Raw genomic sequence first — 21,953 nt, 5'->3', positions numbered from 1 at the left:
TCCCTCTCAAAACGAAATAAGATGACTCAAGCTGAGTTCGAGATGCAGTGTTTTTGTCGTAGACAGACTTTCAGGTTGCTCTCAGAAGCACTCCGCGGCAGTATCAGAAAAAAAACTGCTTTGTTGGCTAAAAGAACGCTGAAGCTTATAGAAGCAAAACAAAGGCCAAAGCAGCTGATGAAACCTGAATCGCAACTTATGATGTATCTGCTGAATAAGCAGGGACACCCGATACAGGCTGAATCCATTAACACACCCAACATGGAGAATACTGAAGCGATATCTAAGAAAAAGAATGACCTTTTTGTTTTGGGACTTTGGGACAGCCCGTATATGTCAGGAAAAAGTCAGCCCGAACTTCTAACGAGATCCGTTCTCGTGCACGTGAATTGTACTGCAGATACGGGAGACCCATTATCCTGCAACTGAAGGGGTTGAGTGTAAAATGCTGTAGAGAAATGATACGTTTCACACAGTGTTCTTACTTGTCAAAACCTGACAATGGGACTTGAGTGGCAGCAGTTGGAGATTCTGGTGTGTTACACTGGTATCAGTTAATGTAGCCTCGAGCTGGTAGCCTCGAGCAGAGATGAGGAGCAGGCTGCAGATCTCACTTCTCACACTCAGATGGCGCAACATTTGACCCTGCAAAGGGACTTTTTGATTAAATGTATTGCACCAGCTGTTTTAATAGTAACGTTTTGCCAAATCATACATTTTGTGACGTGAAATAATTTCACCGCCCTTGTTAGGTCATGCTCTTGTCATTGCAGAAGAGCTTTGAGGGACAATTTAAGATTATTTAGAGACAGTCTTTATAATAACTAGTGTTAATGAATGGTGAATTTAAAGTTAATTAATCTTACTCAACATTTATTTATTATTTCACTGTCAACAAACAATGAAATGCTTTATAATCTATTTATTAAACCATTTTTAAAGCTCATAAACATCAGTTGCCACTATAAAAAGAATTAGCCACCTGTTAAATTCATAATCCAAACAAATAGGGGCCAGCATATCACCAAAGTATAGCCACTAACTGCTGTTAGCTCATTACCTCAGTTAGCGATGCATCTAGTTGTCCTATCATCTATACTGTACACTGCCTGGATTGCGAGCTCGGAGCGCGGTTCACGTTGTTGGTATTGTTACGCCAACACAGCTCATTAACAATACATTTACTATCCTTAATGATGGTTGATCTATAGTGTTCCTGATCCCCCTTCTCCAGGATTCGTTGACAAACGCTTTTGCACAGAGGCTGATGCGTTGTGCCGTGCAGCGCACCGACAGGCGGGGAGTGACTCAGACATGCAGACCTGAAACCATCTCTCCCCTGCCAGTGACCCCGCTAATCGCATCAGAAGCAGTCCTATGCTAATCATTTCCCCCCTGAGAGACAACGGCACATGGCAGCCCCGTGGAGTTTTAGGAGTTCGGGGCAGAGTGAATGTAGCTGCGCCACAAGCCAGCCGGTGTAGATGCGAACCTGCTGAAGAGCCGAGGAGGGATTTGAATAAATAAATTAAAAAAAAAAAGCCACAGTTTGAACCCCGGGGAGCGAGGCAGGGCAAACTGTTCAGAGCCCTGTTCTGAGGTGGAGCGTGCTCTGCTGAACTGTGTGCCAGGATGAGCCCAGATGTCACACTGAAAGGCAGCGATGTCTGTCTCCCCTCTGAGGTGACTCGCGCTGTTTCTCTCCGCGTTGAAAGTAGGACGGGGGTGGTTTATTTCTGTCACACTCTGTCTCTGAGGTTGCCAAGAAATTTCGCCACTCAAGGCCAAAAAAAAAAAAATAATTTCAGCTGCCTTCTCGCCTCTCATAAGTTCAAAGCACAATTTTATTTATTTATTTATTTATTTTTATCATCTTGTTTGTGTTAGTTCCGAATGATGCATGAAGCGGCTCTTGCTAGCAGCTCTTCGCATGAAAGTGCGGAGCTCTTTGTCCGAGAGGCCGAGGTGGTGTTTTTGCGGCTCTAAATGCTCTCGCTGGAGTTCTTCAGCGCAGCAGCATCGGCCGGGCTCCAGCAGCTAGTCCCTCCTCTGCTCGAGCCCTCTCTCTTGCTCCCTGATAGAGTAGAAATCTCTCTTAACTTGGAGCTGAAGCCACGCTCTTATTTCACTCTGCGCTGTAGCTCCCAAAGCACCAAACAGAAAAGAGAGCGAAGCACTTACCAGAAACTGCTCGTACTCAGTCTAACCCCATGTCTCTTTAGTAAAGTCAGCCGAGTGTAAGGCTGTGCCTGGACACGAATTTACCAAATGTAATGCGGAAAATGTGCCAACTGAAGTCTGGTCTCACTGTAACAGGCGGCAGGGCTTTGGTAAACAGTAGCAAATAGGAAATTATATGCGGCGAAACTTCTGATCCCCTGTTTGAACTTCTAAACAAGGCCACTGTGCAAATCTTCCCTCTTTTCTATTACCATTCCTCAGACCTTCCGCTCCTCATTTTGTATGCACCTTTCATCCGAGTACGATTAAAAGGAAAAAAAATAAATAAATAAAAAATAGAGACAGAAAAAGTTGGTTGGCTGCTTGTTTCCCCGGCACCCAGCAGCAATCCAACGTGCCTGGAATGAAGACAGCTGACCTTGGGTGAGCCAAACACATCCTCTGGGTGCCAAAGTGCTAAAAACAAAAGACAAGCTTCCGGCCAAGGGGCAGATTATTTTGGTGGAAAAAGGTGTGATAGAAAAAGCGGGAGACAGCAGACAGACGGAGAAGGGGAACGTTCGCGAATGCCGTCGGTGAGAAGAGATCTTACTGAAACGTGTGTATACACAAAGTATATCCAGAGGAAAATGTTCTCTTTTCGCTGGGGGAGAGATCGGCCACCAAGGATGTTTTTCAGCTCTTGTCTGCCTCTCCCTGTCAAGGTCAGGCCCCCTGTTACTGCCACCCTGCAATCATAGTTGAGGTGCAGCCACTGCTGAGTGAGATCCAATCATCGGAGCCTTTGTGCACAACACAGAGTGAGCCGGAGCGCTGCGAGAGAAGGGGCGAAGGGTTAGAGAGGGGGAGAGACTTGGCTTTTAGAGAGGAAAGAGGCTCGGAGGAGACCACTACCACCTCAGCCCCCCGACTGTAGCGGGAGAGATGGAATCCACTTAAACAAGCCATGGAATTTCTCCAGCACAAAATAAATAGAAGCACGCCATGATTTTTTGTGTGTTTTTTCCACAAAGTGCAAAGTCTATTGTGCAGACAGCAGTCACTCACTGAACGCAAGAATTTTAATTTATACCAGCAAAGATTTATTGCAGAATAAAGACAAGACTAGATTGTGTTGACTCTTCTGCCTTTCTTGTAGTCATAAATACCAGGCTTTATTTTCACTACTAAATGTACAGATGGCTGTACATATGTTCTGCACTCAAAGTACCCTGCTGTGTAGATTTACCTTCTAAAAAAAAAGCTGCAATATGTTCATATATCAGTAAAAGAAACATACTGTAAAGAACAGGCTGCACATTTTATACCAGTTCTGATGGAGCTGGTGAAGAATTAGTCATGGCCTCCTGAAAGTCTTCTATGTCTATACAGCTGAGAGTGACTAATGACATTTATAAGTGCTAATGTGTTGATGCAAAGCTGCAGTGTCTCATCCAGTAATTGGTTTATAGACAGAAAGACTACATATGACGCCTGCCTTTACTTTTTATATTGACTGCAAACAAACAAGACTAGTCGTCTACCGCAGCCACGCCGACAGTTCTAGGAGGCTCGCTAAGCCCAATGCTAATATCGGGATCATAACAACATTTTAGCTTATCTTCCAGCTTAGTGTAGAATGTTAGCATGCAAATATATGCTTGACTGTTACGGTGTGTTCCGTCTGAAGTCATAAATCAGAGTTTCCAAGTTCCCAGTCGGCACAAGATGGCTGCTTCACAAATCAATAGCCGTGGAAGCCGTTTATTAGCACCCTGTGACATATTTGTGTCTCATGAAATCAGTCTTACAAACAGTTCTGTCCGGCTTATGTCTGTGGACATGTTGCTTCGATGTTTGTATGGGCACAATACCATGTAATGCATTTTTGATCTGATGTTGTAAACAATTGCTAATGATCTCTAACGTGCCTAGAACTGGTAATCCAACTTGTTTTACTGTCAGCAGTTCCCGGCGACGACATTCCCAGTTCCAGTTTTTTACTTCTAAGGTACACACATAAGTGTCCACTCAGGTTCAATTGTAAATGTAACAGATGATTCGATGCAGGTCTTCCTAAGGGGGGCATTAGTAGTCAAGTTTCCATCCAAATGCAGCCCGGATTTTAGCCAAGTTTCTAGATAACCTGCAATATAAAACACATTCCATCCACTACTGCTGCTTTGTGCATATTAGAGTAAGAAGGCTGGTGGTGCTAATTCATCAGACATCAATCGATGCAGATGACTTTTGTCAGTGGAAAACATATGAATTATGTTATTTATGTTGGCTTGATTTTAGAGGGTTACAATATCTTTTTTTGAAACACAGCCTAATGTCACAGCAATACATCAAACATCAAAGTCAGTAGCATTCGTCGTCTGGACACTATGAATACCTGTGCCACAGTTAATGACAATGCATCAGATAGTTGCTGAGAGATTTCAGTGCTGAAACAAAGTGGCATATATTGACCAACCAACTGCTCTGCTTTATCCACTGAACCAAGCTCAAAGCCTGGAAAGAAGAAATTGCGCTATATTGTAAATAGCACCCTAATGTCCTAAGTGCTGTATCGTAGGCAACTGGACTTTCAGTTTCTTGAAGACGCTTCACCTCTCATCCAAGAGACTTCTTCGGTTCTAACTAACTGGGAGTTGCAGGCTTTTAAAGTCTGCGTGGGAGCTTCCTTACAGAGCCACTTAGAATAACCATGACCTGGCTGACTGAGAACCTTCATCAACACGCGCCTACATGGTCATGTATACAGACATTCAGTACATATGTCACAGTAAAGAAGCCGATGGTTTTCATCAGTACAATGCTATGTCAGTGATATGTTATACTTCACACATCATTACTAATAGGCTATCACTGAGCTGCTTCTCGCTTTAATTTGGGGTGTTCCTGAGGTCAGGTCCTTGTGTACATTTAGCTTCTAATGATGACGTAGGCAGTCGACTGGTAATCTATCCATCGGAAGAGGACAACAAGTAAGAAAATCAATTATCCCAACAGATTGCCGCTCACGGGGACTACAGAGTATTGTACCAATGATGTCCTTTACTTTTGTTTAATGATACATTTCGATAAAATCCCCCATGTGAAAAGAAATTAAAATTGCCGTAATTACACCGTGGCTCAAGTCCAGGCAGTCCCCTCTCTAATGTCTCATTAGCCTAATGCAACATTAGAGTCCTAATGAGAGTACTTTTTTTTTTTTTTTTTTTTTTTTTTTGCAGTGTGGCCACGGCGAATGTTATCCTCATTAACTGAGCTTTAAGTGCGTGATCCATGGACTGTGTGCATCAGATGAATCAGCCCTGTGTGGGCACACAGCCACCGTGTCACTGAGAGATCATGACGCTTGAGTAAAAAATAATAATAATAATAATAAAAAAAAACCCTTCAGAATGTAGTGAAAACTGGCAGCACATCCACCAGGATTTTTTTTTTTTTTTTTTAACGCTCCAGGCTTGTTTTGTTGCTCATGGTGTGATGTCAGCAGAAGATGGGGCCGCAGTGCCGACAGCAGAGGCAGCACAGCAAAACCGCGAGCAAAGGTTAAGATCAGACGACGGGAAGCGCCTTCTCTCGCCCGGCGGAGCGTCTCTTTCAGCGTCTTTGATTTCAAACAGGAATACTGAACGTGCACGTCGTCTCCTTGTGATTCGAAAAATAACTGATGGTGTCACTTAGCGTGCATGTCTAAACAACTTCACTCAGCATAATGACTAATTACAGACAGTGTTTGGTTGGGAGGTGACAGTCTCACACGCCCTCGCAATAATAGCGGAAACCGTTGGCGCCGCCATTAATACAGTCGCCCCAGATAACCTTCGGTCCCTGCAGAGGACTCGCGCACAATTAACTGTGCGCCGCTGCCTTATCAGCTCACTGACAACTCCCCCTTTCTGCTCTGATTTTTTTTTTTCATCGCACAATTAAATGATTTAGTTGTCTTAACTTGAAAGAGAACAGATTTTTTTTTTTGTTGCGCCCTCCCTTCCTCTCCCCTCCAGGGATCAAAAGGACTGACTATGGAACGATGCATTAGTGTAATGAGATGACTTGATATTTACATCGCAGTTTAATGCGGGCTGGAGCCTCGCGGCCCTTGACTCTCACATCTGGCGACGTTGGGATTTTCACTTTGCGATGGGGACGGTCCTTCCCCGCAGATCTCTCGGATGATATCTTCATTTTATCTCAGCTCGTTACTGCCGGATTTCAAGCAGCTCCTTAACGCTCGCTTGGTTGTGTGCGGTGTAAATGGTTGGGGTTATGTTACCAGGAACGACCCGGCGGCCAAGACATGGTGTCTGGCACAAATGGGATTTGCGGTGGGCCTCCCCTCTGGCTCGTAGACCCAGACCTGAGCGCTCACAGCCAATGACCACCTGGCCTAATTAGAAGAAAGGTGGCACACAGGAAGAGTTGTTTCTGCTCTGACATTTCTGCTTAATTAGTAGCAAACAAGCTCATGTTAATTGACTTCCTTCCAATTTCATACCGAGGCCCTCCTGCCAACCTGAATGTCATGTTGAAGGACTACAGAGAGCGTTTCCGCTCCACAATCTTCTGCAGAGTTGTTTTTTTTTTTTTTCTTTTTGACGAGCGCGTGCAGATGAGAGATTGCTGTCATGGAATATCAAACGCTGATTTAGTGTATAATAGATTCAGCGACGATTGCCTCCTGCTGTCCTGCCACCTGTTCTGTCAGCCGAGAGCCGCGTTGCTATACGCACGGATCCACGGCTCGTTTACCCGCTCCCAGCACTTCAAAAACAAACGCAGCCCACCCCCCATTCAAAGACTTCCAGAACCGGGCTCCAGCAGAGAGAACCGCCTGCCTGTATGGCACAAGCTGCTCGCACGCTCAACACAATGAGACGAAGGGTAGTTCTGGATGTTTGTCCATCCCAGGCCCTCGGTGTCACCCCGTCGCCGCTCCTCCACGCATGACAGTGATGAAGTGCCTCCGCCGGGCTGTTTCGGCTGCTCAGTGAAAAATGAAGCCATTAGCCGTACAGGGAGAGGACGGGCGCCGGGCAGCCGAGGCTCGTGGGCACGTGAAGGCCCGCATGTTCTACACCGGCCTCAGCAGGACAATCCATCTTAATCAGAGCGCGGTCCGCGCGGCACTTGTACCGGACGACTTTTTATTCAGAAGAATGACAAGCTCATCTATCCATCAGTAAACGAGCCAGAAACAGAAAGGTCAAGCAAGTCAGAAAACAAAGAATGCATTCAGTTGAGACACAATAAGTCAGTCAAGTTATATTAAAGATGAATCAATACTTTACACTTTCTCCTGTCTGCTGTTGTGTTGTGAGAGACTTATCAGTCACAGTGTCCTTCACTCTCATCTGCCTTGACAGGGCCCTCCTTGTGTACATTGTTGGGGGTCAAGGACTACAAAAGTAACAGCTGAAGTTAATAACACATTTGATAGAAAATACAAAATAGAATTTGCGGTAATAATGATAGTTGCTAAGTCCGATAATGCGTTGCCATCTGAAACTCAACGTTTATAGGTGTCTCAACCTGGCGACCAGTGTAAGCTTGTTCAAACAGGTCACGATGGTATAAACATTTTAAGTTTTGTCATTCATTTTGTGTGTTGTTCGTCCAACAAAACAAAACTTCTTTCAATAAGATACACATTTTCTGTTCTTCCTGTGCGGTGTTGCTGGGTATGTTTGTTTTGTCATGTATCTCCACCCAGTTGTGTTTAGATTCCACCCCAGGACAGCCCCCGCAGTACAGCAAGCGCTCCCAGTTTGGAAAGCAAATTGGCTCTTTGATACTGTGTGTTATTGCTGCCTTTGGTAGAATGATTCTGTTTCTTCAATAAATCAATTGCCCACAAATGGAGCATATTATACTCCATTTACTATAAAGGTGGATAGTGGGGTTACTGTTTTCTGCAGTGACATGAAACACGAAAGTAACACAAAGTAGTGTAGTCAGCAACAATTGATAGCGACAAGTCAAATGTAATCCATTACATTCTGGAAGTAACTTGCCCAACCCTGCTGGCGTATGACCGTTATTTTCAGCTTCGATCGGGTCCAGGAGATGAGAGCATTTCAAAGAGGAATTTAACTCTTCCTCCAGGCACTGCTGGGCTGTTGACTCATGCAGCAGAAGATGCTGCCAGCGCTGTCGCTGGCGATGCGCGTCTACATGTACTCAAGATCCAAAGTGTGTGCGTGCATGAGTGCACACTGTGTTGAAGTGTATGAGTGTTAGCAAAGGGTGCTGTTCACTTCAGACAGAAACGCTGCAGCCTGTCCAGAAGTGTTAACATCTCAGCTCACCTATCAGTGTGTGTGTTGTCAACTCTGAATCATTGTGGCTTATTGTTCATCCGAGTTTGTTGTTGCACAGGCTGAGCTCGGGTGTGTGCAGCTTTCTGGTTGTCAAACTGGGTTTCGGGGGGGGGGGGGCCTCTACACTGTCTCGAAAGTGAAGAATAATTTATGCTCTCCTCAAATGTAGTCGCAGTAGTAGCAGTGCGTTGAATTCAGTAATAAGCCCTCTTCCTTATCTGTGTCTCCACAGAGTTCCGTAATCATGTACGATGCTGCGAGGGTGCCATCTCCCAAAGATGGTGCAAACGGGGTGGCCCAGCCCGTGGTCCCCGGAGCAGGAGCCGGAACAGCTGCGGGACCAGGAGGGCCGACGCCGACCGCCGCCCTACAGGCGAAAGCCGAGGAGGGACAACCCGGTATGGAGGAGGAGGAGGAGGAGGAGGAGCCCAAAGCTGAACCTGTCCTGGTGAAAAAGCCACACAGAGAGATTCTGGACCACGAGAGGAAGAGGAGGGTGGAGCTCAAATGTATGGAGCTGCAGGAGATGATGGAGGAGCAGGGGTAAGTGGAACCACTGACCACAATGGCCCTAATACTTAAAGCATCAATATTTTAGAATATAGAAGGTTGTATAAATCAAGTATAAGAGGCACTCTAGCTAGCGTTTTTCCACATTGACTCACATAAGAGGCTGGATCAAACACATCAGAATACTCCAAAAACTGAGCTAAGTGAATATTTGGGCTGACATTTCTCAGGTCAAACAACTCCAAATAAATACAGATATGAAGTTACAGTGCCTTCATTTGAATAACGTTGTAGTTTGATTAATTTTCAATCATGCTCAATCAATGAAGAGATTAAAACAAGGCAAATCAAAACAAAAAGAACACCCTTTGCTTTAGGACAACATTTTCACATGTCTTATATTAGAATTATTTCTGCCACAGCACAATGCTGATTGTGTTGGAACCAGTATTCATATTTCCTAAATTGTTTCAAGTCCCCTAATGCAATACTGACGCCGCTACATCTGTTATGTTTGTCTCTGCGGGGACTTGAAACTCCAGAGTGTGAGATGTGTCTTTTCATTCCGCAACAATTTTTGAATGAAACGCGCCCGAACACAGATCTTATTGGGATCTTCTTGGCAATTTGGAACCATTGATTTTGCTAAAGATCAAATCTCTAAATTGCATAGCTGCCGATTGCTCAGTCGGCATTCATCGAGTCGAAAACAAGCAGTTTGTGCAGCTCAGAGGTTTTAATGAATCGGTTGCATGAGTAAGCCTTGCCTAAAAAAAGCAACAGAGTTTTAGGACGGAGTGCGAACACGTTTTCGCAGGAGGCCCAGTGTGTATTAAAACAAAAAATCTCAACAAGCGAGTAGGCACTCGAGCTGCGCCGGGTATTTGATGTCAAGTGACGTTACCGTTTTCCAGTGCAACAGTAGTTGTTTATCTTTTCTTAACAATTCAGTTATTGTGGAGCTGTTTGGAGTGCGAGCCATGAAAGCACTCTCTGTGTAGTAGAGAGCTTGACATTGACAGCTGTGTACCTGTAGGGCTGTTCATAAGTTCACAAGCTGCAGCAAAACATTACATTCAAAACCTGTTTCATGCCAAAAGTCATTTTCGTTGCAATATTGGGTTGGAAAAAAAAAAAAGAAAAACAAGCCCCTGCAGAGGAGTGTAGAAAACATAAGGGGCTGTAGTGCGTAGTGCTGTGGTTTGTTGATACGGCCGTTGTTAGCGGAATGGTATGGAAATGAGGAGGGATCGGGATGAATTCAATATCAGAAGCTGTGATAGCTTCCATCTGCATACATATATGACCAATAATGCCATTGCTTTTCAAAATGCATTCATGTACGAAGCTTGCAGGATGGCAATTTCGTGGTGGACCGAAATTAAACTCATGTCGTTATAAAGGAGGCTGCTCCAGTCCTGCTAGAATAAGAAACAAATCTATATTAAGAACACTACAGGGACCTCTTTGGCACAGACCTCGGTGCTTCCTGCTTGGCCAGTAGCCCCATTTAACATAATTGGCAACGCTCACAATCAGCTACCTGGTGAAGGATCGTGTCCTTGTCACCGTTGTAGTGGCCCCTATGGAGAAGCAGCAAGGGGCCATGGTAGAAAGACCTGTGACTATATGTGTCAGGGGATTCTACATTGTCCCCTGCGCAACCGTGGCTGCATTTTCATCTACATGTAGCAATGTTAAAGAAAGCGTGGAGAAAAAAATACCTGGATCCATCCCTTTATCTGGATCCGCACCTGAAGTTAACAAAGTCTGTTTTGGGCTAAGAACAATCCTCCATTGAAGTTTCCTGGAAATCTGTGCAGTTATTGAATCCTGCTGACAAACCAACCCACATACCAAAGGCAAAGGTAATAAAAATGGGCCTTATCCGATTCCTGAATGCATTTTCAGTAAGATCAAGAGAGGCTAAACCTCTGATAATCCATTCAATTGAGAAAGTATTTGCACCGCATAAGCATGAAAACACTTAATGTGATTGTTTCTCTCTCGGTTGTATAAAATATATTATTTCTGTGCGTGTTCGTCTCACATTGGGGTAACATTAGGTGGAGCTGCTTTCAGTTGGGACAGAAACATGGCCATAAAATACAACTGATCAGTGGTTCATTCAACTTATTTGGTTTATATGTGGAAAGATTTAACATTGCTGATTGCCTCGACAGTTGGAAAGCCATTCAAAACCAGAAAATCAAATAATGATGTGGGTCCATCTTCAAAATCAGGCAAGTGAATGAATAAATTAATGAATTCTTCTACCGTTATATGTCAGATGAGACATTTCACAGTGGGTCGAACCACATTACAAACAAAAAGTTTAAATGCTTTGGGGCATGTTCTGTAAATAATCATATCATGGAATCACTTTATTTAGCATAAACACACCAGTTTGAAACTCTAATATAAAGTTCGTGTCCATTGTCCTAGTGCGAGATGTTGGTGACAAAACCCTGGTATGCTGGGAATTTGGCCATGTGAGATAGTAAGAAAAAGAAGTAAAGATTTCAGAAACATCATATGGTAAAATAAAAATAAAAAAATACCCCCAGCTCTTTTCATTATCAGAATTCAATCTTTTGAACAGAATTTGTTCATGCGTGTGTTGCTCGGTAAAACATGAAAGTGATGTGGTTTGAGCAGGTAGCAGAAACAATCCTGGTAATCCCCAGAGCCATGACTGCACCGCGTAGCTTCCACACGAATTACATGATACAAATTCTACTTCACAGAGGAAAATGCCAGACACACACACATACAACATTTCCATGGTTCAAATATGGTGATACATGTAGATTAATACGTCTGCAGCGGCGTGTTTTTGCTCCACAGTCTTGTATATGTCACAGAGGCGACATTACTCATCCGTGATGTTGTTGCAGCGAACACTTGAACTTTGTATTAATGGCCTTATCCTCAAGTAATGGTTATTAGCGAGGGGTTGCCATAGAGACAGTGAGCGTAGAGCAAAAAGTAGTCTGATTCATTAGCATGATATGTGTCCTCCAGCCCAAAGTTAGGAAGGGATCAGCCTGTGCTGACGCCGTGGCCATGAAAATTGTAGTGACTGCAGTCAGCTCCTAATCCACGGACTCAAGGCTTCTCTCAGGCTGATCTGCAAACACATACACACACACAGACACACACACACACACACTGCTGCTTGAATAACCACAGCTCGCAGGCAAACTCCAGGCCGGCTGAGATTGTAATTAATGACGAGCTCTGTGATCCTGCGTCAGTGCCGAGGAAATTCACTTTCCCACTGATACCTCCTGACATTTCATTCACATCACTTCCGTCATTTATAAAAAGGCTAATCCTCGATACATTAGGGCAGGGTGGTTTAATTGAATAAAGGCCAGGCTAATTAGTGAGGAGTTGTTGGGTTTTTTTTTTTTTTTCGTCTTTCGGTTTTCGCATTTAAATAAGAAAAGGAGATCTGTTCATCCATTTCTGCTTTCCCTTTCTCTGCTGATAACATTTTAGAGTACGAGGATGAATTAAATCAATGCTCCTGTGGGGGTTTGGAGAAGTCGGAGACAGATTGGAATTCCCTTTACTTACGCTCATTTTTCTACCCTTCTCTGAGCCTGACCGGGCTCGTCAGGCAGTAGAGCCTCATTAAGACTGCAGGCTAATAGTGGATCTACAACAGATTGATGTAGCTGAAAGGAAAGTGCTGGACTTTACCAAAAAAAAAAAAAAGCGAGGGGGGTGCACCGCAACCATCTGTCAAGGCTCATCCTCTGCCTTGGAGTAGTTGTCCCCGGTTTGAGCCCGACGTAAAAGAGTGCTACAGTGTAGTGGCAGGCAGCAGCTTGGCTAATGATGACAGAATACGAGAAGACCCACGCTGACCGGCTCCACTCGCTCGTCAGACTGCACAGGCTCGCTGGCAGGCGGCGGCACTTGAAGGACGGCGACCGCTTTGCTTAAAGCCCTGCCTGGATGGACGCGAGTCATCTTGTTAAACTATAATAAAAGGAGGATCTCATTTGCCAGCTTGGCACGGCGCAGCTCCCCGTGCCTCTCCAATTTCTAATGTTCCTCTTTAAATTAGAGAATGTGTGTGTGTGTGTGTGTGTGTGTGAGCAGGATTAAGGGATAGAGCCGGGGATGAAACACAGGGATAGAGGGGGAGAGCAACGCCAGGCATTAGACACAATTAAAATGGTGGCTGGAGTCTGTTTCCATTTGTTGTGGGTTTTAAGCCAGCGGGCTCAGCCTCAACGTCACCCCCGAGTCCCCGTCCTGACCGAGGCCCCCGGTGAAGGATTAGGCTCGGGGGCAGGTTGGACGCCTGCCTCCTTCTCTAACTCTGCCAGCATGGTAGACGCTCCCCTCCCGCCTTTAACACAGAGCACCCCCTCAATCCAGCCATGCTCTCTTCTCCAGAGATAAAAACCAGGATAAATGCTCTGTCATGAGTGATGGCCTCACCCTGGGAGCCAATTAGCCAGGCTCAGCAATTAAAGCAGTCTGCTCATTTAGCAGCAGCCCCCATTCAGTGATGCATCGCCCCTTTATGTGAATTTAGACGCGCTGGAGGTTACATGCACCGTGGCCGTTGATCTGTCAGAGTAGCTATTTGAGGAGTAGGTACAAAAAAAAAAAAAAAAAAAGCCTAATCATCACCATCTGATCACTGCATGTATTGAGCCTTACAGCAAATGCTTAGTGCCCACTTTTAAGTTTGGCTTCATTGTGATAACGACAGTTCGGCGACTGATTTCAAGCTCAAGGACTACTCAACATGTAAGAGTCCAGATTCTATTTCAGGGGGTGTTTTTTTTTTTTTTCATGCTAAATGAGCCATAATGGTCGCTCATGTTTGCGACTCCTGTGGTGTCTCTGAGCCTTTTTTTTTCTCCAGCTCTCTAATGAGCTCCCTTCATCGGGACTCAGGCACTGTAATCTGCAGGCGACACGCTGCTCCCTTTTAAACACCCGAACCCCACATATGCGATCGGGATAAACTAATTATCTGCGTCTGTGTTTTTTTTGTCTGATTGCCGATAAAATAGATGATTTTTTTTTAAAAACGCGTTTCTTTGGCTCTGATGCAGCATCTTCTGTCTGTCTGTAGTCACCACTCTCACTGTGGTGTGTAAACCCACAATCAAAGATGGGCACAAATACATCAAAGATACAAATTAAAAATACATGCAAATCAAAATAAAATACAAATTACTGCCACCGGAAGATGTATTTAATTAAAATGCAACTCATTTGTAATTTTAAAAAGTCGAAAAATAACATTTTATACCAACTGATATAACTGCTCTGTAGCTGTTTAGTCGCTTCAGAATGGCTTTGACTTTGTAAGGCGAGTTCTTAAATAGTAACAGAAGGGAGGGCTGCAATTAAAATTAAATCATTATTTTGTATTTCATTTTGTCCAAGCAACTTCAAAATACAGCCGACTCTGATTTTGCATCAAACATAGATGAAGTCAGTGGTTAAAGCTGTTTTGTCATGGAAAACATCCAACGTGCACAATCAACACAGTGTGGTTTATGTGACGCCAGCTGCAGTGCAAACATTATATGAATTGATGAAATAAATCAAAGGAATAAACTGTTTTTCTGATGGCGGAGTACTGAGGATGTCAGCTGGTTTGATTTGTGACTAAAGAGATGGTGTGACAAACTCAAAGCACATTGTAATAATTGCTTTACACAGACTTAAATGATTAACTGATAATCGATTGTTAATATCAATCAAAGAAATGGCTTATAATTTCCAAAGCTGGCAACAAACAGGCTACAAGATTATCATGTCCACCCATAACAAAGTGTAAGCAAGGGCCTATTTACACTCGCATAAAACTGTGTGTGTGTCACCAGTGGTACGAGTTCCTTGAATAAGAAGCAGAAGACATTATTCTTTCCGCTTCGCCAAGCGGAAAAATTAGATGCATGTGCGTACTGAAAAATTAATATTTGTTTTGTTTTTTTTTTCTAAGATGAGTGGAGAGGTGTAGCCGCGCACAAGCGCAACTGAATTTGTGCTTGTGCCTGTACATGAGGGCAAAAACAAGCAAATTATGTCTGCCTGCGATAAATTGAAACAGCAATGGAAAGAGGTTAATTGTGGCGTTTCAGAGCTAAATGGCTGCATTGTGGCCACCAGTGCTTTGGTATTCCTTTAATAACTTCCACAAGTGACACATCACAGGAGATGTGAGCGGCGAGGATCTTATTAAGAGAGCTGCTCTCAGAGCCTCCGAGGCCACGGCAAATAACTCTCTCCGTCTGATGGAGGTTTTCCTGCAAGCCAAAGTCTGCGTCATAAGACGATAAGCTCGAGTCCTATAAGAGAAAATTGGAGGGGAAAGCGTCTCGGGGTGAATGACCCATTTTATACATTGTCACTGGGGGGCTGTTGAGCCAATATAGCTGGTCCACACCGGACAAAACCGCTTCAGACGCCGTTGTTACAGGAGGTGTAGAGAGTATGAGCAATCAGAAAGAGGAGGAGAAAGAGAAAGAGCAGCTCTGTATAGAGAGAGGTGTAGTCTCTCTTTATGACTCTTTCTTCCAGGTCTGTTATCTAACCAGAAGATCTATAAGCGTGGAGAGTATCAATGGAAATCCTCTTCAGTTTAGAGTTAAACTATTTCACTATGACACTCTGCAGGTCGTATTAATTCTGCCCCCGAAATAGAAACGCGGGGGCGTTCGGGTTTCGCCTTCCCCGCCTACCCAGCGCCATTCAATCTTCTTAACTACATTGGCATCACTCTGCCCCTGTACTCTCTGCAGCGAGATTGATGGCGGCAGACTTTCATAGGTGTACAGCGGCGCCCAGGGACGACTTGTGGGAAAAAGGGCTCTTCAGACATCAAACGCGGAGACATCCCTGGCAGGCACACAAACACACACCCACGCACGTAGGCTCGACCTCCTCAAATCGATGAGTATCCGCGTTAGGACGGTCTCCGGGCCACAGCTATTCATTTTCCTGGATCACGAGTTAATGGGGGGGATCTGTGGGTGCTCGGAGCTGTCTAATTACTCCAATCAAGTTCTTTAATCGCGGTGATTTCTCATGGCTGGAGTGGTGGGGGAAACCCCCCGCCCTGATGGATGTGCCCTGTCTCTCTCCGCCCAAATTGCCTGGACTTTGCATGCTATAGGCAATGGACCTGGGCTAAGTAGCTTTCGGGTGCCATGCTCAGTTTAGCATTCATTTCAATTTGAATTCAGTGTTACCCAAAGTGACCGCTCTGGTCCTCCTTTCCAATCCCTCCTCTGCACCGTGTCAGGCCAGAACAGATGGTGTGTTAGGCAGAAAGCAGCTACCTTTACAGCTGCAAGAGATGCTAATTAAATGTGCAGAGGAGAGACGTGGCCATCTGCACGGATAGATTCAGAGCTGCTCACTGTGAATTCTGAGCGAACTTTTCTTAAATGGAACCTGGCGATCACGAACCCTCTCTTCAGACCTCTGTGGGTTTTGATCTCTGTGGGTGAGCCCGCCCACCAGACACCAGGTTCCCTCTAGTATTCAGGAGCAGTGGGGGATTCTCCCGGCCTGCGCTTCTAAACCCAACGCTCTTTGTATAAGCGGCACCACTGCTGGGCAAACACACTCTGACTTTGGTTGGGAAGCCAAAAAAAAAAAAAAAAACGATCAAAAGGAACCCAACTTTGCTGAGCTTCATGCCGCCAAGCTGTGCAGAGCTTCTGAATCAAGCAATTCAGCGGGAGGACAGAGAAAGCAGACAGAGTAGCAGAAAGAGGAGCTTCCGCAGGTCATGTGTCAACAGAGCCTTCAGCATCGTAAGCGCTGACCCTCCTTTTCTTGCTTTAGCTGGAGTGTCAACAGAGATAGCTGCAGGCGCTCACATCCTCGCCATCATCAGCACAATGTGAGGGAGAACGCCCTACAGCCGCAGCTTCTGTTCAGCCAGAGCACATTCATTTTCACAGCCAGTGTCCTACTGAGCCCTCTCGCCCCTTCCACCTATTGTGCACCCCTCTTCGATCCTTCTTCGGACCGCTGAGAGCACCACTGTGGAGTTGTCGCGGCAGCAGCTAACGTATGGTGATGGCTCCCATGCCGTGCATCAGAAAACCATGAATATAAAGCGCGTGTTTGCGGCCTCCATTGTGCTGAGTTGACAGCCGCTGGGCTGAGAGATTGCCGTACAGCGGGACCCGATGGGGCTCGCACGCCGGCTGGCTTCTCCTCCTCCGTCGGGCCGTCTTCCAGCTATTTCGGCTCTCCATCGCGCTTCTCCTAATCTCGTTCCCCGCACCGTCAACGCACTGATAGCAGCCTGCCCCGAATACATGGCACCGGCTGCTATATTTAATCTGAGAAACGCAAACACTCCTCAGACTAATGCTGTTTCCACGCTGAAATGAGCCACCGGTTGATTTACAATCCAGTTTATAGAATTGGTCCTGCATACGGGAGCCTTGCCAGAGAGCGAAAACTAGAATCTGCAAAAATAAGAGCCAGTGTTTCGGCGCTGAGTGATGGACAGCCCCCTGCTCTTTAACTCTTTGCCAGTGAAACTCTCATGTTAGATGTTATAAAATATTAAACAGGTAAATAAGCCGCTTTGCCAGAAGCGCATGCACTTACATACTTAGTATATTTTGGGTCCGCTGCCGTTATTCATATGGGTCATGTCCCTTAGTTCCAATTAAAAGCAATAAGAGCAATCTTAACACTAGAACACTGGTCTACAAAGTTTGACATGGCGGAGCTCCACCAGCAGGGGATGTAAACAGGAGTGATAGTGTTGCCAAGGAGTCACAGGGTTAGCTGTGGGCCATGACTTGATCCTTGTTTTTCTAGCCTGTTTACATGTTGGCGAATTGGCACCTTTAAATCTCATCCATTAGCACATCCCGTTTGCAGTTTAGCCGTGAATGTGCAAACAGGAGTTATCGGATTACTTAGATATTGAAGAAAACTTAAAAACAAGATGATTTTTAAGCAAGGGTCAGGTCCCTCAGTGCCCATTAAGAGAAATGTTAATGCTAGAACAGCGTGTAGACAGAAAGTATGATGTTGCCATGAAGTCAGCGAGTAAGCTATGAGCAACAATATAGGCTGAAGTTCGCCAAAGCACGCCAAATTAACTGTTAGCAGCTCCTGTTTGCCGTGTACCCGCGAATGCACAAGACGCTGGATTACTGTGATACTGTTCTGTAGTTGTAAGGAGTGTCATCTATCTCTGAATGTTAAATGGATTTTTTTTGGGATGCATGCAACTGGGGAAACTACCGGAGGACTGATACCACTCTGAGGTCTTCGGGCTAAATGTGAAAGCTGTAGCCCACAGCTGGTTAGCTTAGCATGAGATAAAGACTGACAGCAGGAAGGAAGGATACAGCTACCCCGGCTCAATCTGTAGGCAAAACATCTGCCAACCGGCACCTCCTGAGAATCATAATGAACTAATTAGCTTCGTATTTAACTGACAGACGTGATTGTGGCATCGGTATTCTCCTCTAAACTCTCGGCAAGAGAACAAATATGTGCACTCCCCAAAATGTTGTGAACTGCTGAACTGCCTTGGAGAGAGACAAAGAGAAACTGTCGCCGAGTAAAAGTGGCTGTTTCAGCATCTGGTGATAGACAGTTCCTCAGTAGTTTGGTGTTTGCAGTTGGAGCCCACATTTCGGATGCTATCTCTTTGCAAATAAGCGATAATCACGTATCAGACTCAAAGACACGACAAGTTGTTTATTTTGTTTTTGTATTTGCACCTCACTGTGAATGCAGACCATTTTTTGATTGTAGTTAAGTAGTGCATCTCTGTCAGAGCACACTGCTCTATCCCAGGTGCCCCCCTCCACACATGCTCTTGTTGTTTTTGATATGAACGCTACAGTGTATTATTAATGGCCGAGGCTTCCAGTCAGTCTAACTCTGTGACGTCTGGCTCCTGGCCACACTTTAACAGCTTTATTAATTCTCTCCCTGTCTCCCTCCCTCCTCGGCCCTCTCCTCTCCCTTCATGTTTCTCTGCCTCTGTAGCTCATTACATTCCATTAGCGCAGCCTGAGCAGAATGTGGAGATGGTGTGAATACACCGGGAGATCAGCTCGGTGTGCAGTGCACTGAAAAAGGCCGTGTTCTGTCAAGTTCACAGACATGAGAATGTGGAGAATAGCAGCAGCAGAGGAGAAGCGGCTTCATTCTCTCTGTAGCTGGTTGAGTTATTACTGTCTCCCCGGCAGAGCTGTCAGTAGACACAGTCTATCATTGGCAGGCCTGTGGTCAGTGACTGTCGCTGTAGCTCAAAGCTGTGTGCATGAAATATTTTAGGAGTCTCGTATTCAGTTATCATCTCCTGCACCAAATAGGTTCACGACGCAATGAAATCATAACTAATCATTTGACAAGTCGACACTTACCTTTTGCACTCACAGTATACCTGAAATGGAAAAAGCCAGTTATTCTCAATTAGAAAAATATGACTATAAATCTACTATGCGACAGAGGCAGGGATTTATTTCGTGTGGCTCTGCAGCGATCCGCAGTATTCTGTCTGTCAGCTCATTGAAAGCTCCTCCCCGCTGCCCCACAGTTACTCTCAGCTCTGTGATTTATTGCGCTCCGCTTGCGGAATAAAACATGACACGCAGTCTGGGCCCGAACAAGAAAACCGCCGGGGTCGGGAGAGGTTGACAGTGAGTCATCAGAATATACATCATCTGGCGGAGTGTCATTTTCGGTCAGCGCACGGTCAGAAAACACTGCCATCGTCGGGACTCTGCAATAGCGGTGGGTGGGGGGTGTGTGACATGGCTCCTGCATGGCCATGTGGCAGTTATGACAGATGACAATTAGCTTCATCGGTGCATCTGCTGCATTCAGTGCCGGTAAAAGATGCTGGTTGTCAGCTGAAATGTCACAACTGCAGATTATAGATGAATGTTTATATGTGTGTGAGTGTGTGTGTGTGTGAGCCTCTACTGACTGTGTTTGCTCTCATCCTCAGGTACACAGAAGAAGAGATTCGACAGAAAGTGAGCACATTCAGGCAAATGCTGATGGACAAGGAGGGCGTTATCACCAGAGAGGGATCACACACTCAGCCAGTGTAAGTTACCGTCAATCAGGTTTTATATCTATGATGGGTGCATCAAGTTAAGTTCACAGAACGCGATGTTGGCCCTGATTTTCCTGCCAACAAAAAAAAAAAGCCTGAAAGCAGAGTTCAAATAGGGGCTCTGTCTGTGAAGTGAACTGTTCAAAATCCCAATCCAGGAGCTCACCAACCACGTCACCGGCTAAGTATCCGGATGAGTCACAGACGGGGTCGGGGGAGGGAGGAGCGAGCTGCAGATAATTAGAACCTCTTTCCTCCACTGTCATCCACAGGATCTCTCTGAACCCAGTCTTTTTCATGTGTCCTATTGTTGAGCGGGAACAATAATAGCTTCCAGTTTCTACACACAAGCTGTTGAGCTTAGTCCTCCTGAACCACACTGCAGGCAGTTTTACTTTTTTGGCACAAAAAAATAATCCTTGCAGTATGTGTATCTTTTCTGTGTTTGCATTTCAGAATGATGAATATTACACTTTTTGGAGTGTAATTACTTGTCACAATGTTTGTAAAGGTAGGGACTGATTACTTTATGCATGCATGCAGATGTATGCATAACATAGTTGTTGAATCTGCAAACTGCTTTTTAGAGCAGTGCACTGTGGGGGACATTTCCATTACAAATAAAGTTAACCCACTCGTTTCCTTATCTCCTCTGATGGGCTGATGAAGACTGTTCTTTCTCCTTAGCTCTTTAACTGCAGTGTTGCAGCAGGCACATTATTGCAGTATGCTAAAGCATTTATGACGTTACTGATGGTGTTTCAAAATCCACGTTGCAGCAGAACATGACATTGGCGACGGTGACGTAACCGGGATACCGCCCTCCCTTACTTACTGTCATTTATACTCCTCGTGCCGATATGTTTAAGTTAATTTTGAACCATGCATCTGAATTAATCTGAATTGATGTGTATTTGGACCCCCACACACAAAAAAAAGAAAGTAAGTCTAAAGTGAGTCCCTTTTAATTGGCAGAGTGGAAATACAACAAGAGTTTAGTGGAAAAAGACAAGTTAGAAATGCGCCGTCCCATTTTACACATTTTGTTTCACAAACTGGAGAATTTGGTGCATTGTGAGGAGGCCCAGATGACAATACTGTTTGTTTTGAAGTGTCACGAGAAAGTGCCAAGCTTCATGAAGCTTGTTTTGTAGCCTTGATGGTGAATTTATCTCAAAATAGTCCAAATTCTTTGTAGCAAATTTATCTAATAAAACTGAACAGCAGTAAATCTTAAATGCCAGCAGAAATTGATTTTAAAAGAGGTTTTGAGAAATGACCTTCCATCGTAATAATGTCTTCGGGCGGTCGGCTCCCAAGAATATGGACCGTAATTGCGGGAGTGCAATGAATTTTAATTTAAATCTTTGGCTTTTGACTGGTAATGCCTCTCTGCAAGTACACAGGGAATGGTTAAACCCTGCTGTTCTGAAAATAATCAGCAGCGTTTTAAAGTCTATTCTGAACTCTGCTGGAAGCCAATGAGGCGAAGATTGGCATGATAATTGTCAATTTGTTTAGTGTTCAGCCTCTCTCTAGCTTTAAGCGCATGGTGGGAGCGAGAGTGTCTCATCTGAGGCGTCGGAATTAAAGGAAACAAAACAAATGGTCTTCGTCCAGATCACTCACACACACACGCACACACACACACACACACACACACACACACGCACACACACACACTGATGCACACGCTCGCAAAGGTCACCGCCTCAACCGCCGGAACACACGAGAAAGAGCAACAGCAGGATGTGGGCGCGGTGTCCCCTCCTGAGTCAGTCCACCATACTGTGCGCGTGAATGATTGAGAGAGGCAGTGCAGTGGTGGTGACGCGACCCGCTGTCTGTGAACT

The 21,953-nt window shown here is 45.0% G+C and overlaps 1 protein-coding gene across 6 annotated transcripts in view; it reads left to right on the top strand.

Annotated features, from left to right (window-relative positions):
* The window catches only part of srrm3 (serine/arginine repetitive matrix 3), an 84,636-nt gene that overhangs the window by 33,156 nt on the left and 29,527 nt on the right, over positions 1–21,953 (top strand). For all 6 annotated transcript variants that reach the window (XR_005078663.1, XR_005078662.1, XM_037120234.1 and 3 more), the window contains exons 3-4: positions 8,728–9,038; positions 19,990–20,091. Coding sequence is in view for 4 of the 6 variants with exons in the window: in XM_037120234.1 (XP_036976129.1) it covers positions 8,740–9,038; positions 19,990–20,091 (401 nt within the window). In the remaining 2 variants the exon portion in view is untranslated. The remainder of the gene's footprint in view (positions 1–8,727; positions 9,039–19,989; positions 20,092–21,953) is intronic.

This window comes from Acanthopagrus latus, chromosome 13, assembly GCF_904848185.1.
Source record: "Acanthopagrus latus isolate v.2019 chromosome 13, fAcaLat1.1, whole genome shotgun sequence".
NCBI lineage: Eukaryota > Metazoa > Chordata > Actinopteri > Spariformes > Sparidae > Acanthopagrus > Acanthopagrus latus.
Note: the sequence above shows the minus strand (reverse complement) of the source record. Positions and strands in the feature narration are given on the sequence as shown.